The sequence below is a fragment of the Cryptotermes secundus genome, unplaced genomic scaffold, assembly GCF_002891405.2.
Source record: "Cryptotermes secundus unplaced genomic scaffold, Csec_1.0 scaffold42, whole genome shotgun sequence".
Lineage (NCBI taxonomy): Eukaryota > Metazoa > Arthropoda > Insecta > Blattodea > Kalotermitidae > Cryptotermes > Cryptotermes secundus.
In genome coordinates this window covers 1,040,194-1,054,313 of record NW_019720161.1, presented here as the reverse complement: position 1 = coordinate 1,054,313, position 14,120 = coordinate 1,040,194, and the positions used below count along the sequence as shown (strand labels likewise).

The following is a 14,120-nucleotide window of genomic DNA, read 5'->3' as shown; positions in this document are numbered from 1 at the left end:
AACCAAAGAAGTTTCAAATACAACCATCAGCAGGGAAGGTTATGCCGACTCTTTTTTGGGATGAAAAAGGCGTCATCTTGGAGCACTACATGCCTAGAGGGACCACTGTCACCAGTGCATCATACTCAGATCTCCTAAAAATCATCTTCGGCCTGCAATCAAATCAAAGCGACGTGGATTGCTGTCCACAGGTATCCTTTTGCAACATGACAATGCAAGGCCCCACATTGCCCATACAACAGTTGCGACAGTCAATGACCTGCATTTTGAGTGTCTTCCTCATCCGGCATACTCACCAGACCTTGCCCTAAGTGATTTCCATATGTTTGGACCACTCAAAGAAGCAATGGGAGGAAAGACGTTCCGTTCTGATGAAGAGGTACACCACGCGGTGCATGAGTGGTTGCACGGACTACCAGAAGAACTTTGTTCTAAAGGAATTCATGCACTTTGTAAGCGCTGGAGGACTTGCATTGAGCGTGGGGGAGATTATGTTGAAAAGTGATACAGCTTTGTACCACTTGTGCACAATAAATAATACTCAAAAAAATATTTAAGGTTTTCATTTGACTCGCCTACATACTTACTCTTACTGATACTCATGGAGCTGAGCCCTTCTTGAGGAGCCGCCAATTCTGCAGCAATTGAAGAATTTCCAAGCATTTTATGGAACCCGAAGGTTCATTACCGTGTTCACAAGAGCCCTCCACTGGTCTCTATCCTGAGCCAGATCAATACAATCAATACCATCCCATCCTATCTCTCTAAGATCCATTTTAATATTGTCCACCCACCTGCGCCTTGGTCTTCCCAGTGGTCTCTTTCCTTCTGGCTTTCCCACCAATATCCTATATGCATTCGTCTCCCCCATTCTTGCTGCATGCCCTGCCCACCTCATCCTCCTTGACTTGATCATTCTAATTACACTTGGAGAAGAGTAAAAGTTATGAAGCTCCTCATTATGCAATTTTCTCCAGCCTCCTGTCACTTCATCTCTGTTCAGTCCAAATATTCTTAACACCCTGTTCTCAAACACCCTCAGACTATGTTCCTCCATTAAGATCAGAGACCAAGTTTCACACCCATACAGACCCACAGGCAAAATTATAGTTTTGTACATAAAAAACAATATATGTATATGTATATACATTTACTTTTCTAAATGAAAAATCGGTATCATATCCCACTAGTCTGGGGGTGGGAGCTTCCCCCCACGTGTTCCTTCTCCCCTGCAACATCACTGAATTCCATATTTATTCGAAGGAAGGGGCAAAATTCTTAGATTTACGTGTATCATTTCTTAATGATGTGGTTTAGACATGGAGTTGCCCTGAATCATATCTCCATCAAACGTAGCTGTCCATACCTTCATGACTTCTACATGATCGTCCGTCACTTTCCAAGTCAAATCCATCATGGCATCGGCAATAGAAACTGCCATTTGTGTTGATGCATGTATGGTCACATGGCTTCTCTATGCATTCATCATTATCTGGAAAATAGAATGAGTTCACGGTCGTGCTATCGTATATACACTGTATCCTGTTTGTAGCTGACTTGTTTCGTAGGTCATGAAACGATAGTGCATAAGCTGTAAGAATTATGCGACGCCCACCGATAGATGGGTGGATGGTTGTGAAGAGAGGTGGAGGGGGAAGTGGTCATGACTTGTGGGCCGCTAGAATATTATCGCGACATTCATGTGGGTAAATCACGAACGCCCTTAGGATAGCTCGCCTGCATACCGAACTCTGCTTCAGCCGGGACGTAACTGAAGGGTCAGATCAGTATAATATCTTAGGTAAGCTTGAGATCCCCTTGTCTTCTTATTTATTTTATTTTTATTATATTTATTCACTGGAGCGGGAATAGCGACTGGCTACGGGCTGGACGACCGAGGGAGTCCCGGTAGGGTCAAGAATTTTCTCCATGTCGTCCAGACCGGCTCTGGGGTCCACCCAACCTCCTGTCCAATGGGTACCGGAGTGAAGTGGCTAGGGACTGGAACTGAGCACTCACTTCCAACTAATGCCGAGGTCAAGAATGGTGGAGCTGTACGTTAGTGCTTAGTTAAGCACAGGGACAACTTTACTTTTTACCTTTTATTTATTCACTAATGTCACGCCCAGTGAGAATTCAGCAGTCTTGTTTTCTGCATTTCGCGTATCCACATTAAAATATTGTTAGTAATCACACAATAGGCCCGTCACGGTAGTCGAGCCGTCTAAGGCATGTTACTGTCTTCGCTCGCTCGGAAGCCGAGATGGCGGGCTCGAATCCCACTCAGGGCATGGATGTTTAGTTTGTATGTATGCGTTTTTCTGTGTTTGTGTGCAGGTAGAGGCCTTGCGACGAGCTGATCACCCGCCCAAGGAGTCCTACCGAATGTCTAAGATCTAGAAAAACCGAAGTGAGCGGAGAAGTTCATGGAGGTAGGTCTAGGTCCACTGGGGCTCTAGTGTCAAGAAAGAAAAATATCACACTATAGACACGATACAATGAAACTGTGAACTACTGCATAACTTGCGTTCATGGTCTTCGATGCTGGACAGTTTGTTGCTGTAGTAATGGGAAGATGGTTAATGCCAAATTTTTTGTATAACTTAGAAGGGTGGGTTTCGAAAGGAGACGGTAAGAATGTAAAGAAACACGGAAGTCATGGAGTAAGCGATACTTAAGCTCGAGTACTAATTTTAATTAATAATTTACACCAACTTATATCTAATAAGAAATTTTACTGGTGCGAAAATTTTAGCCTGCAAATGTATTTTCAGAAAAAAGATTGTACATTGACGTAATGCGATGTGGGACACATGGAGACGTCCGTAAGATTTGCATTACGTAAAAAATTCGCTTAGTGGGGGGAGGGGTGGAGTCCAACTGGGTCCACTCGGCACGGCGGCCCCTGATTGGCCTATTGTAGCCTGCCCCGGGTGATTATGATGATGGAGAATTTGGTGAAATGAAGATTGGCAGGAGAAGCCCGCTCCAGCGCCACTTTGTCCACCACAAATCCCACCTGACCAGACCCGGGATCGAACCCGGGCCGCCGCGTTTGCATTACGTAACTAGCTGCTTGATACATACCTGTCTCGCACTGCTTTCCAGTGAAGCCCGGGAGACAGACACACATATCCGGTTTGACGCAGGATCCACCGTTCAGGCATAAGCGCGTGCACACAGCTGAAACAAAGGCAAATCAAAACAGTGTATGACGATAGGGCGTAACACTGGCCTTTCTTTTTAATTCGCTTAGTGGGGGGGTGGAGTCCGACTGGGTCCACTCGGCACGGCAGCCACTGATTGGCCTATTGTACCTACCACGGGTGATTATGATGATGGTGAATTTGGTGGAATGAAGATTGGCAGGGGAAACCGAAGTACTCGGAGAAAACACGCCCCAGCGCCACTTTGTTCACCACAAATCCCACTTTACCAGACCCGGGATCGAACCCGGGCCGCCGCGGTGGGAAGCCAGCGACTAACCGCTTGAGCTATGGCGCGGCCAACACTAGCCTTACTGACACCGGTTATTTCAAGTTTCATACCGAACAGAAGGTACGAACACCATGCATAGAAGTCTCTAACGTAGCGATTATTTCCATAAACAGCTTATCCTATTGGTTTTTGTAAGGAAAACGTGGTGAATTTTTATATATTATTTAAATAAATTCCCTGCTTCTCACACAACCCTCCCGATTTAATTCAGCATCTCTTTGCTCTGGAGATCCCCCCGAAATTAGACCCCACTCTTCCAAATTATGCAACGTGTATTTAATCAGACAATTATAATTTAGCGACCTTTTTGTACATTAGTTCACAAAACTATGAAATAATAAATTTTGTTCAAGTACACCCAGGCTAACGTACACCGCTGAGACCCTGGATAGCTTTCATATATGAAGCCGATGTATCACACCGCCTGTTTGGTGCTCCAACTAGATTTTATTTCATTTTATTTCTCCATGCTTCCGAAGGTTAATGGGAAACATCTGCACTGTGTTTTTTTTTTTTTCGGATAGTAAATCATGTCATGCGTGGTCACAGTATTGCAGGGGAAAAAACAACAAAGTGCAGTATCATTGAAAGTGATCAATGTGAAACCTTGGAAGAATATTATATAGATTGAAACTAATTATAATAAAATGCGGTATAACTGTTAAACATGACTAATGTCAAACTCGAATATGATGTTATCATTAATCTTTCAGGCAGGTTTATATTTAATTATATTCAACATTTAATAATATTCGTATGGATTTTTAAAAGGACGGGGTACGCAGTAGCGTAGTTGGTTGAGGCACTGTGCTACAAGCCGGGACGTCGTTGGTTCGATTTCCGATGAAGTGTTTAGATTTTTCACTTTACCCGACCCTTCCAGCCTGTTAGAGACTCAGTCTCTAACAGAAATGAGTACCGGGAATCTTCCTGGGGGTAAAGGGCGGCCGATTGTCTAGATAATGTGGGAACCTCAGCGTCTCAGAACGCTATGGGCCTTCACCGCCTGTTACAGTGATAGCTTCACTTTTTTTTAATAGATTTTCAAGAAGGTGTATAGAATCATATGAGTTGTAACTCCTTGAAGCACGGATTATAGAACTAAGTTGTTACCTTTGTTGCATCCGTGGTCAATTTTGGTGATTTGCGTCCATCCTGGACAACAGATGTAGCTTGTGTATCGATTGATTTTGGTCTCGTATATGGTTCTGAATGCTGTTTCGTACACCAACCTGCGAAGGGAACCGAATCAGAGTTGTGAAACCCTATGAAGCTTTTACAAAAGTGTGAGGTTATGTACCTAACCACTGTTATTGCAGTTTTGTGTATCAACCAATTACTTTCGCCACTGCAAGGGAACCTGAATAATGTAGACATTTTTTAATTATAACATTCCCTCTCCAACCGCGTTTTTCCATTTGTATCTATTTTTACCAACCCGCAAAATTTGGTTACGTGTGTCCACAATTTCTAACTTGTGTGCACACAGAAAATATTCAGTGGATTCTACGTGTATATCATGATATATCTCTTGGAATTGATGTTCGCCCAGCGATGACTATGGAATGTAACGCCATATAGTTTGCTGTAAGTTCACCAAAGTTTCGGAGGAATATATTGCCTCAGTCTTCAGGGTTGAAAAATAGGTCATCCAAGCAAGAAATGAGCAGTAAACAGAGCTCTCTCAGTCGCTGAGTTTGCTGCCTGTTTTCTAGCCGATTACTTGCTTAGCGTATTTTCGACCCTGAATTGGAAATAGTGTGTTCATCCGAAACGTCGATAAACATCTGTCGGAATAAACGGTGTCACATCCCTGAAGACAATGCACTTCAGATACTCATTTGCTTGAGGTAAGGCTGTAATGGCGTCCGATATCAGTCGCCTGTTCCAGTGTGTTTTGTAATATTTATTATTATTGTAAACATATTATTGTAGCTATGTATTTCTATGCTCAGTGAAGCAATTGCTATTTTCTGTAGGCTAGGTTACGACACTTTCAATAGCTAGATCATGTATAGCGCCGAATATTAAAAAAAAAACTCCGTAGTTTGTAGTCCGCAAGCGAGCTATACCGACCTAGCGACCGCCGCTTGTCGTCGAAGTTAGTGCAAACTTCAGCAGATAGAGTGTCGCGTGGTCAGCGCAACGGATCCCAACGACCGTTAATTTCGGTTTTTTAGATCGGGGCCGCTATTTCCCAGAAACAGATTCTCAATTATCCCCACGAGGCTGAGAAGACCCCGTTCCAGACCCACTACATCTCAGAAAATCTGGTAACGCCGGGAATCATATCTGGGACCTCTGGACCTGTAGCCAGGAACTCTTACCACTAGACCACAGAGCCGAATATTATGATTAATTGAATAATCAATTCGAAAGACCTCGGAAGTAAGAGGTTATGACCTAATCGATGTACGATCCCTGCATTTGCCTGGTGGGACAGAGGGAACCCACGAAAATCCTCATTCAGGATAGCTGGTGACCCGGACGAACACCTCCAAAATATAGGGGTCTAGATTGTTACCGCTTCGACAGCCTCCTCGCTAAGGACAAATTAATTATAAGGACTTTAATGAATGTTAACAAAGAGCCTAGTTCCTCAAACTTAACATCTTTCCTTAAGACCCAATTCTTTGCCAAGGTCACAATTTTGAGGAAATTCGCCTTCGCAGTTGGATAAGAATGCTCAAGAAATTTTTAGACGCATGTAATTCCCCAACACATTATTTTATAACACGAGTATATACAGAAATAAAAACCCCGTAAAATAGATCCTTCTTGAGAAGCTGATGGCGCTAACCTAGTCGAGAAATTCCTCACCTGTTACACAACTCTGAGGTTGACTTGAAAGGATTCTGACGATGGTGTAATGCTGTACAGAACTATGAGGTTTATTTTGGACTCTATCCATCGTCTGGTATATATAAGACAAAAAACCACAACGTTTCGGAGACTGGATCTGTCTCCGTCCTCAGGTGGATGGGGCAGGATAGACCTACTCAGTTGGGCCCGTTAGAAAGAGCTAGGAGCTGAGGTTCCTTGCCTCATTCACAGGAGCCCTTCACTGGACTTTGCCAACAGCTTTACGTTGTGTTTCTTTAAGATCAGTTTTAATATTATTATCTCATAGGTCTCTATGTTTGTCATGTCACCCATGCACGCTGCATGTCCCACCGACCTAATCTTATTTACCCTAATAATATTTCATTAGGCGAAGAACAGGTCTCTGAGTTTTAAAGTCTCTTAGTTCTCCTGTTACTCCCCCTCTGCAGTGGCGTGCTGTGCATGGAAGCAGGGGAAGCATTGCTTCCGTAGTTAAGAAACGAAAAGAAAAGAAGTCATATGTAAATAATTCAACTTGAATAATAAGGATTTGAATATTGTCATTTAGCGCGTGTTCCCGCACAAGGCCACATGCCTCTTCCTTCTCCCTTCCCCTGCTTGGTGGGACGGACCAAGTTTCCTTTCGTTAATCTTCGTAATAATTCGTCTAATCCGAATGGGCAAAGGGAAGCAAATTTCGGTTTGCTGGCTAGGCCAGCGAAGGAATGTATTCTTTCGATGATTATGTGAAAATTAACTGTTTATGTGTGATTTCAGGTAACATTAAGTGTTATTAAAATATTGCAAGTGCATATTTATATGGCGTAAGATTGTATTTCTGATCTATTTTGACGCATCAGAAAGAATCTATCCGCATTTAAGGGAAGCAAGTCTGACACTGTGGTACGAGGGCAGGGGCGTGATTATACTACACGCACAACAGCTAAAATGAATGCTGGCAGACAACGCGACTGCGACTGTGCAATAGAAAGCCTTTTAAAACGGAGGTTTAATAGCAGGGACTTTTCTGAAAAGAAAATAATTATAGAAAGAGGAGTTGCCAGAACTTAAAGCACAACCCAAATTATGTGTGAGGAAATTTAATTTGGAACAGTTTCTAAAACAGAGTGGCTATCCGGTTGCCGTAATATAGGAAAATTGTTTTGTTGGCTATGCCTGTTGTTTCTCAATGAAAAAAAATGTATGGAACAAGACTGGGTTTGGTGACATCAACAACCTTCATAAAGCATTGAAACGATGCGATAACTCTCAGACTCACATTATTTCAACAGTGCAACTTGTTATGTTCGGGAAATCTCGAATTGACTGTCAACTTGACAATCAAAAGCGCCAGACGATACTACAGCATAATGAAAATGTGAAAGAAAATAGAGAAATAATGAAACGCTTGATTGATACCATCTGCCATTTAGGTCCTCCGCGGTCATGACGAAAGCGCGGATTCTTTCGACCGAGGTAATTATGTGGAATTAGTTCACTTGTTGAGGAAATATGATCATAAACTCAATGTTCACTTTGAGAACAGTACAGTATTTACAGGTTTATCGAACAGAATACAAAACGACCTTATTGATTCGATAAGCGACGTAAATTTTGTTGAGTTGATTGCTATCAGTTCGTTTATTAGATACCACTGCTTCCCTTACCAAAAATAGTACCGCGCGCCACTGCCCCTCTGTCAAGTTCAGATATTTTCCTCAACACCCACTTCTCAATTTAAATTATTATCTTCGTAGGGAATGTGACCGCCTCTGTGGTCTAGTGGTCAGAGTTCCTGGCTACAGATCCAGAGGTCCGGGTTCGTTCCCAGCGCTACCAGATTTTCTGAGAAGTAGTGGGTCTGGAACGGGGTCCAGTCAGCCTCGTGAGGATAATTAAGGAGCTACTTGAATGGAAAAGTAGGGGCTCGGTCTCGAAAACCGAAATTAACGGCGGTGGGGATTCGTTGCGCTGAGCACGCGACACCATCTATCCGCAAAAGTTGGCACTAACTTCGCCGACAGGAGGCGGTCGCTCGGTCGGTATAGTTCGCTTGCGGACTACAGGCCACGGAGTTTGTTCTTTCTTCGTAGTGAATGTAATTTTGGTTTTCTGTTGTCGTTCCGAAACATTTTCTTTTCCACTATTTTTAAATGTTTAATATCTGCTCTTCTGAACCCGATTTTGTCAATTTCGGTGATGAGACATGACAGCGTTAGACTACTGCATTCGCTTCTTCAGAATTTCGCAAAAATAGCAAGTATTGTACGCCTAAAACATTTGTCAAAGTACGTCGTACTTTAAGTTGACAACCTCGCGGAAGAAAAGTCCTGTTATGTTGACAGTCTTTATGATATACATCCTGTTGTGTGTCATGGCACAGTCTACACAAGGAGACCCAAGAAAAGGGTCGAAACATGTAGCGCTACCACCAACAACTAATACCTAGAAACGAATGTTGACACGGTAGTGTCTATTTTATCTCTTTCAGAACTATTGTTGTGTGGACTGTCTCATTATATATCTTCCCTGTTTGTTGAGCAAGATCTCTGGTATGTTGATTTTGCTTCCAATCGCGTGTTGGAAATATAATGTAATAAACTTTACAGTACGCTCAGAAATGTTATAGACACATTTTACCTTATTTAGTTGTACGACACGTAATATTCGCCACGAATATGGTATATGTTTTAACATTTCTCCATAGATGGCAGAAATATCAATTACTGTACGTCTAAAGCATGGGCCGGATGGGCATTGCCTAACTAATTTTTGTATATACATAATTTTAATATAAAAACCCTACAACGTTTTTAGGGTACATTACACATTGAGTAGGGAACCTTAAGGAAAAAGAAAGTTCTGTTTGTTCAACAATATCTCCAGTGTGGTGATTTTGCTTCTCATGGTTCGTGGAAAACACAGTTTAGTGACCGTAATGACGACACACCCTCAGAGATGTTTTAGGTATGGTGTTTAATATGAAAAGCGTTTTGCTTGTGGCACCTACCGTACTCCGTTGCAGCTCTTGTTGTCTAGACAGGGCTGAGTGTAAGGCTTCAGTGCCGGCTTACAATACGACTGTAAAGTCTTCACTGGCTGGGTCACAGCCTTCTCAACAGAACACACGTGACGTCTGGAATTACACAGAATTCATAAATTTACATTTTAACCATTAATCTCTTTCCGGGAACTAGAGACCAAGTTTCACACCCATACAGAAATACAGAATTATATAATACTTAATCCGTAATTGATCCTGGACTTACTATAGTGATTGACCGTGCCATAGCTCGGGCGGTTAGTGTCCAGCTACTCACCGTTGCGGCCCAGGTTCGAGCCCAGTTCAGGGCATGTGGGATTCGTGGTGGAAAAAGTGGCACTGGAGCAGATTTTCTCCGAATACTTCGATTTCCCCTGTCAATTTTTATTCCACTGCTCAACCATTCGTCATCTGTCATCCGGGGCTGAGGAGACGACACCTCACAACATTCGTTTAACGTGGACCTACAAACCCTCAACGATTCATAGAAATTATCGCTCCTAGATCTGCGACATCGCTACGTCACTGGTATTTCCCCGACAACCGTAAATGTGTTTGGCAAGGCATTATTACGAGGCGAGAGCAATATTATTTATTTATGGCATCGTAACTCTTCTCAGTCGCTTTATGGTTGCAAGCTTTCTTGGCGTGTTACCTCTTTGCGGCTGTTACAAGTTCCAATCATTATCGAACCGTATCTACACACTTCGATCGCCTCACCAGTTCATTTCGTTTATGTTGTTCTAGTGGCTACACTTCGTGTTTTCTGTTCTGGACATCTTCGACTTGAATCCTGACCAATCGCCGCAAGGAATTTGTTCATATATACGAGCCGGGTTAGCTTAGCGGTATTGCGACTGGCTACGTGCTGGACGGCCGAGGGATCGGAGTTCGAGTCCCGGTGGGAGCAAGAATTTTCTCCTCTCCACGTCGTACAAACAGCCTCCTATCCAATGAGTACCGGGGGCTCTTTCCCTGGGGGTAAAGTGGCCGAGGCGTGAGGCTGACCACTCACCATCTAGTGCCGATGTCAAAAAATTATGATCTATACATCTGTTCCCCCATACGCCTTAGTTAAGCACAGGAACAACGTTACCTGTGTATAGGCCTATTGTTCTTGGGGACAATAGTTAATTACGTTTTAAGGCACTGGAAATAATTTGCTCAAAATGCAGTATTATTGAACTAACCAGGTGGCGTCTACCCGCGTCTATCCCAATTCCCTGTCCTCCTCGAAAGGAACACATTAGTGTCTTCTGGTGACGCAAGAGAACCAGTGACCGGTTTAATTTAATAAGTTTCGCTCAGATTCGTTGAAATAACCGCACGCTGTTTAAAAGTTAACAGGCGGATAGATGCCTTGCTCTATACAGAAGAGGTCTTTGTTACAACATCGCAAGTTCACATCACAGAAAGAGTAAACTTTTGCTTGACTTACGGAGGCACCTAGCCGTTGGTTGGTCCCTGATGATTATACAGAGTGTGCCATTTAAAACGCAATTCAATAACTCATATGTTGCAGTACAGAAATAAGCCAAAAATTTTTGTGTTCCATGTAATGAACTATTCTCGTGACACTCGAGTCAATACCACTCTGGTTGCTAGGCTGCTGCTGTCACGGAAGACCTTCTGAGCGATTGTTAGCCTGTCAAGGAAGACTCTGCTCCATGAAGTTACTGAAAGAAACATGTGATAATACGTATATAACTGAAATGTATTATATCAAAATCTCTCTGAAAATGGAAAAAAATTTAGGAGTGAATCTAAAATTTGTATTCGCGTAACATTAGAAGTGCAGCTTTAAGTCTTTCTGTACCAAGCAGCCATTTCATGTGATAAGTTCCGCTCCTTTTTCGTGGAAAAATAATATAAAATCGAACAAAATAATTCTAGTGTAGGAAGAGGGTGAAATCCGAAATGTTTCTTGACTAAGTAGTTTAGATAAAATTCCAACAGATGTCACATATTGTCTGATATAGCATTTTTCTAACGAACGAAACATTTTTAGGGTCAAACTTCATATTTAGTTTATGTCATATTATGAGAATATGCGAAAATGTACGCCCCGGAATTTTTTCCCTTGGCACTACAGCCCCAGTGGGCCTAGGCCTACCTCCATGAACTACGTTCACTTCGGTTTTTCTAGATCTTACACATACGGTAGGACTCCTTGGGCGAGTGATCAGCTCGTCGCAAGGCCTCTACCTGTAGACAAACACAGAAAAACACACACAAACATCCATGCCCTGAGTGGGATTCGAACCGACGATCTCGGCTTCCGAGCGAGCGTAGGCAGTGCATGCCTTAGACCGCTCGGCTACCGTGACCGGCTACGCCCCAGAATTATAAAGCATAATATACCTTTAATGATGTGATAATAAATGTTAATTATGTTATTTATGATGTTGTTTGTTTTTCAAATAGCCTGTAGCAGAACTGCTGGGAAATGCTGCCATCTGGTAGCTAACGGGCTGATCTCATATGTTCTACCAAAAACCAATAAACACCGACTTACAATCATGAACTTTGCTTTGATCCTGTTTATTTATGCATGCAGCAGCAAGCTCTGCTCGTGACATGAGCACACTCCCGTGAAGAGCTCGGTTCGGCACTGCATCATGTTGTGACACTTTTGTGCATTAGTCAAAAAAATAAATAAAATATAAATTTATGTGACTATTCGGCCATCACTATTGAATTCCGGTAATGCTTGCTACCGTTCAGTTCAGAACATTTTGCCTTCCTGTTTGCTGTCTAAAAACATAGAAATTAGAATACACAAAACTATAATTTTGCCTGTGGCTCTGTATGGGTGTGAAACTTGGTCTCTGACATTAAGGGAGGAACATAGACTGAGGGTGTTTGAGAACAGGGTGTTGAGAATATTTGGATCGAAGAGAGATGAAGTGACAGGAGGTTGGAGAAAACTGCATAATGAGGAGCTTCATAACTTGTACTCTTCTCCAAGTATAATTTGAATGATCCAGTAAAGGAAGATGAGGTGGGCAGGGCATGTAGCACGAGTGGGGGAAAAGAGGAATGCATATGAGATATTTATGGGAGATCATAAGGAAAGAGATCACTAGGAAGATAAATACGTAGGTAAGGCAAAGCTATCCCTGTAACAGGCCGTGGGGGCCCATAGGGTTGTGAGACGTCGAGGCTCTTACGTTTTCTAGACAATCGGCTCACAGATGACGGTGAGGTTGTCAACCTTACGCGCCGGGCGGCCTTAACCCCTCAGGAAAATTCCTGGTACTCATTTCTGTTAGAGGCTGGGTCTACCCCAGGGCCATAGTGCGGCAGGAAGGATTAAGTAAATTGAAAAAAAAAAAATCCACCTTATCGGGACTCGAAACCACGAGACCTTCCGGCTTGTAGCATAATGCCTCAACCAACTAGGCTACCACGTGGACGGATAATATTAAAATGGATCTTAGAGGTATAGGATTGGATGGTATGGACTGGATTGATCTGGCTCAGGATAGGGACCAGTGGAGGGCTCTTGTGAACACGGTAATGAACCTTCGGGATCCATAAAATGCTGGGAAGTTCTTGAGTAGCTTCGCAACTGGCCGCTTCTCGAGAAGGACTTAGCTCCATGTGAGGTTTGAGAGGATTGAAAACTGGTGTGGACTGAGCTGGCATGATTTATAAAGCATATTAATGAAGTCCTCCTGTTATGGGCTTATATAATACGTATGATTCAGATGTGAACAGCTGTATCTAGACTTCCCCTATTCGTCTAAAATACTGCACGTAATTAATAATGTTCTTCATATTGCAACCATAAGCAGTTATTTTGTCTGCAAATGAATCCCCAAGGTCACAGACCATGCGATGGTAATACAGGTTATGTACCTATTGTAGTCAGCAGCAATTATGCTCCAGTTTCCCACTCAGCTGTAGTTTGTTCCATGCCATTGATCACTTCGGCATGCGATACAGCGTAATCACTCCAGGTTTATATGTGACCTACATATTATGTTGTGAATTCATCAGATGATCCATACTTTCTACCATAACCTCCAGATCATTGTGTTTCAAATAGAGGCATCAGTTCTCTGCTGCTCAAGCAAGTTTTCTTTATTCTTTTATTGGAAGAATAGAAATAATATTTATATGCACTGAACACTTTAAAATTATAAGAATATGTCCTTTAAAATTGGACTAAGAAACGCCAAAAATTATTTATTCGCCTATTCTGAAAGGATATTATTCGTGAGTCGCCTTCGCGCTACTCAAGGGTTTCACATTTTATGGAACCCGAGCGTTCATTATCGTGTTCACAAGATCCCTCCACTGGTCCTTATCCTGAGCCAGATTGATCCAGTCCGTATCACCCCATCCTGTTTCTCTAATACCCATCTAAATATTATAATCTCACTTATGTCTAGTTTTCTAGTGATCGCTTTCCTTCTTGTGTTCCGCCAAAACACTGTATGCACCTCTCCCCATGCGTGCTACATACCCTGTCCATTACATACTCCTTGATTTGACCATTCTATTTCATCAGTGGAAAAATGTATGATATTCCTCAACACGGGGATCTCAAATGCTCTCAGTCTGTATTTTTACCTCTATGTCAGAAACCAATTTTCGCATTCAGACAAAACTACAGGTAAATTATAGATTTGTAAATTTTAATTTTTGCGTTTTTAGACAACAGACGAGAAGATAAAATGTTCTGAACTGATTTGTAACAATTATTACCCAAATTCATACTACTCTTAATTTCCTCGTGAATCAAATTTTT

General features: G+C 42.4%; 1 protein-coding gene across 2 annotated transcripts in view; it reads right to left on the bottom strand.

Moving 5' to 3' along the window:
- Positions 1 to 14,120, bottom strand: part of LOC111866982 (epidermal growth factor-like protein 7) — a 41,963-nt gene that overhangs the window by 10,490 nt on the left and 17,353 nt on the right. For both annotated transcript variants that reach the window (XM_033752528.1, XM_023856390.2), the window contains 4 exons: positions 9,332 to 9,457; positions 4,612 to 4,730; positions 3,088 to 3,183; positions 1,367 to 1,492 (listed from right to left, as the gene is read on the bottom strand). In XM_033752528.1, the coding sequence (XP_033608419.1) occupies positions 1,367 to 1,492; positions 3,088 to 3,183; positions 4,612 to 4,730; positions 9,332 to 9,457 (467 nt within the window). The remainder of the gene's footprint in view (positions 1 to 1,366; positions 1,493 to 3,087; positions 3,184 to 4,611; positions 4,731 to 9,331; positions 9,458 to 14,120) is intronic.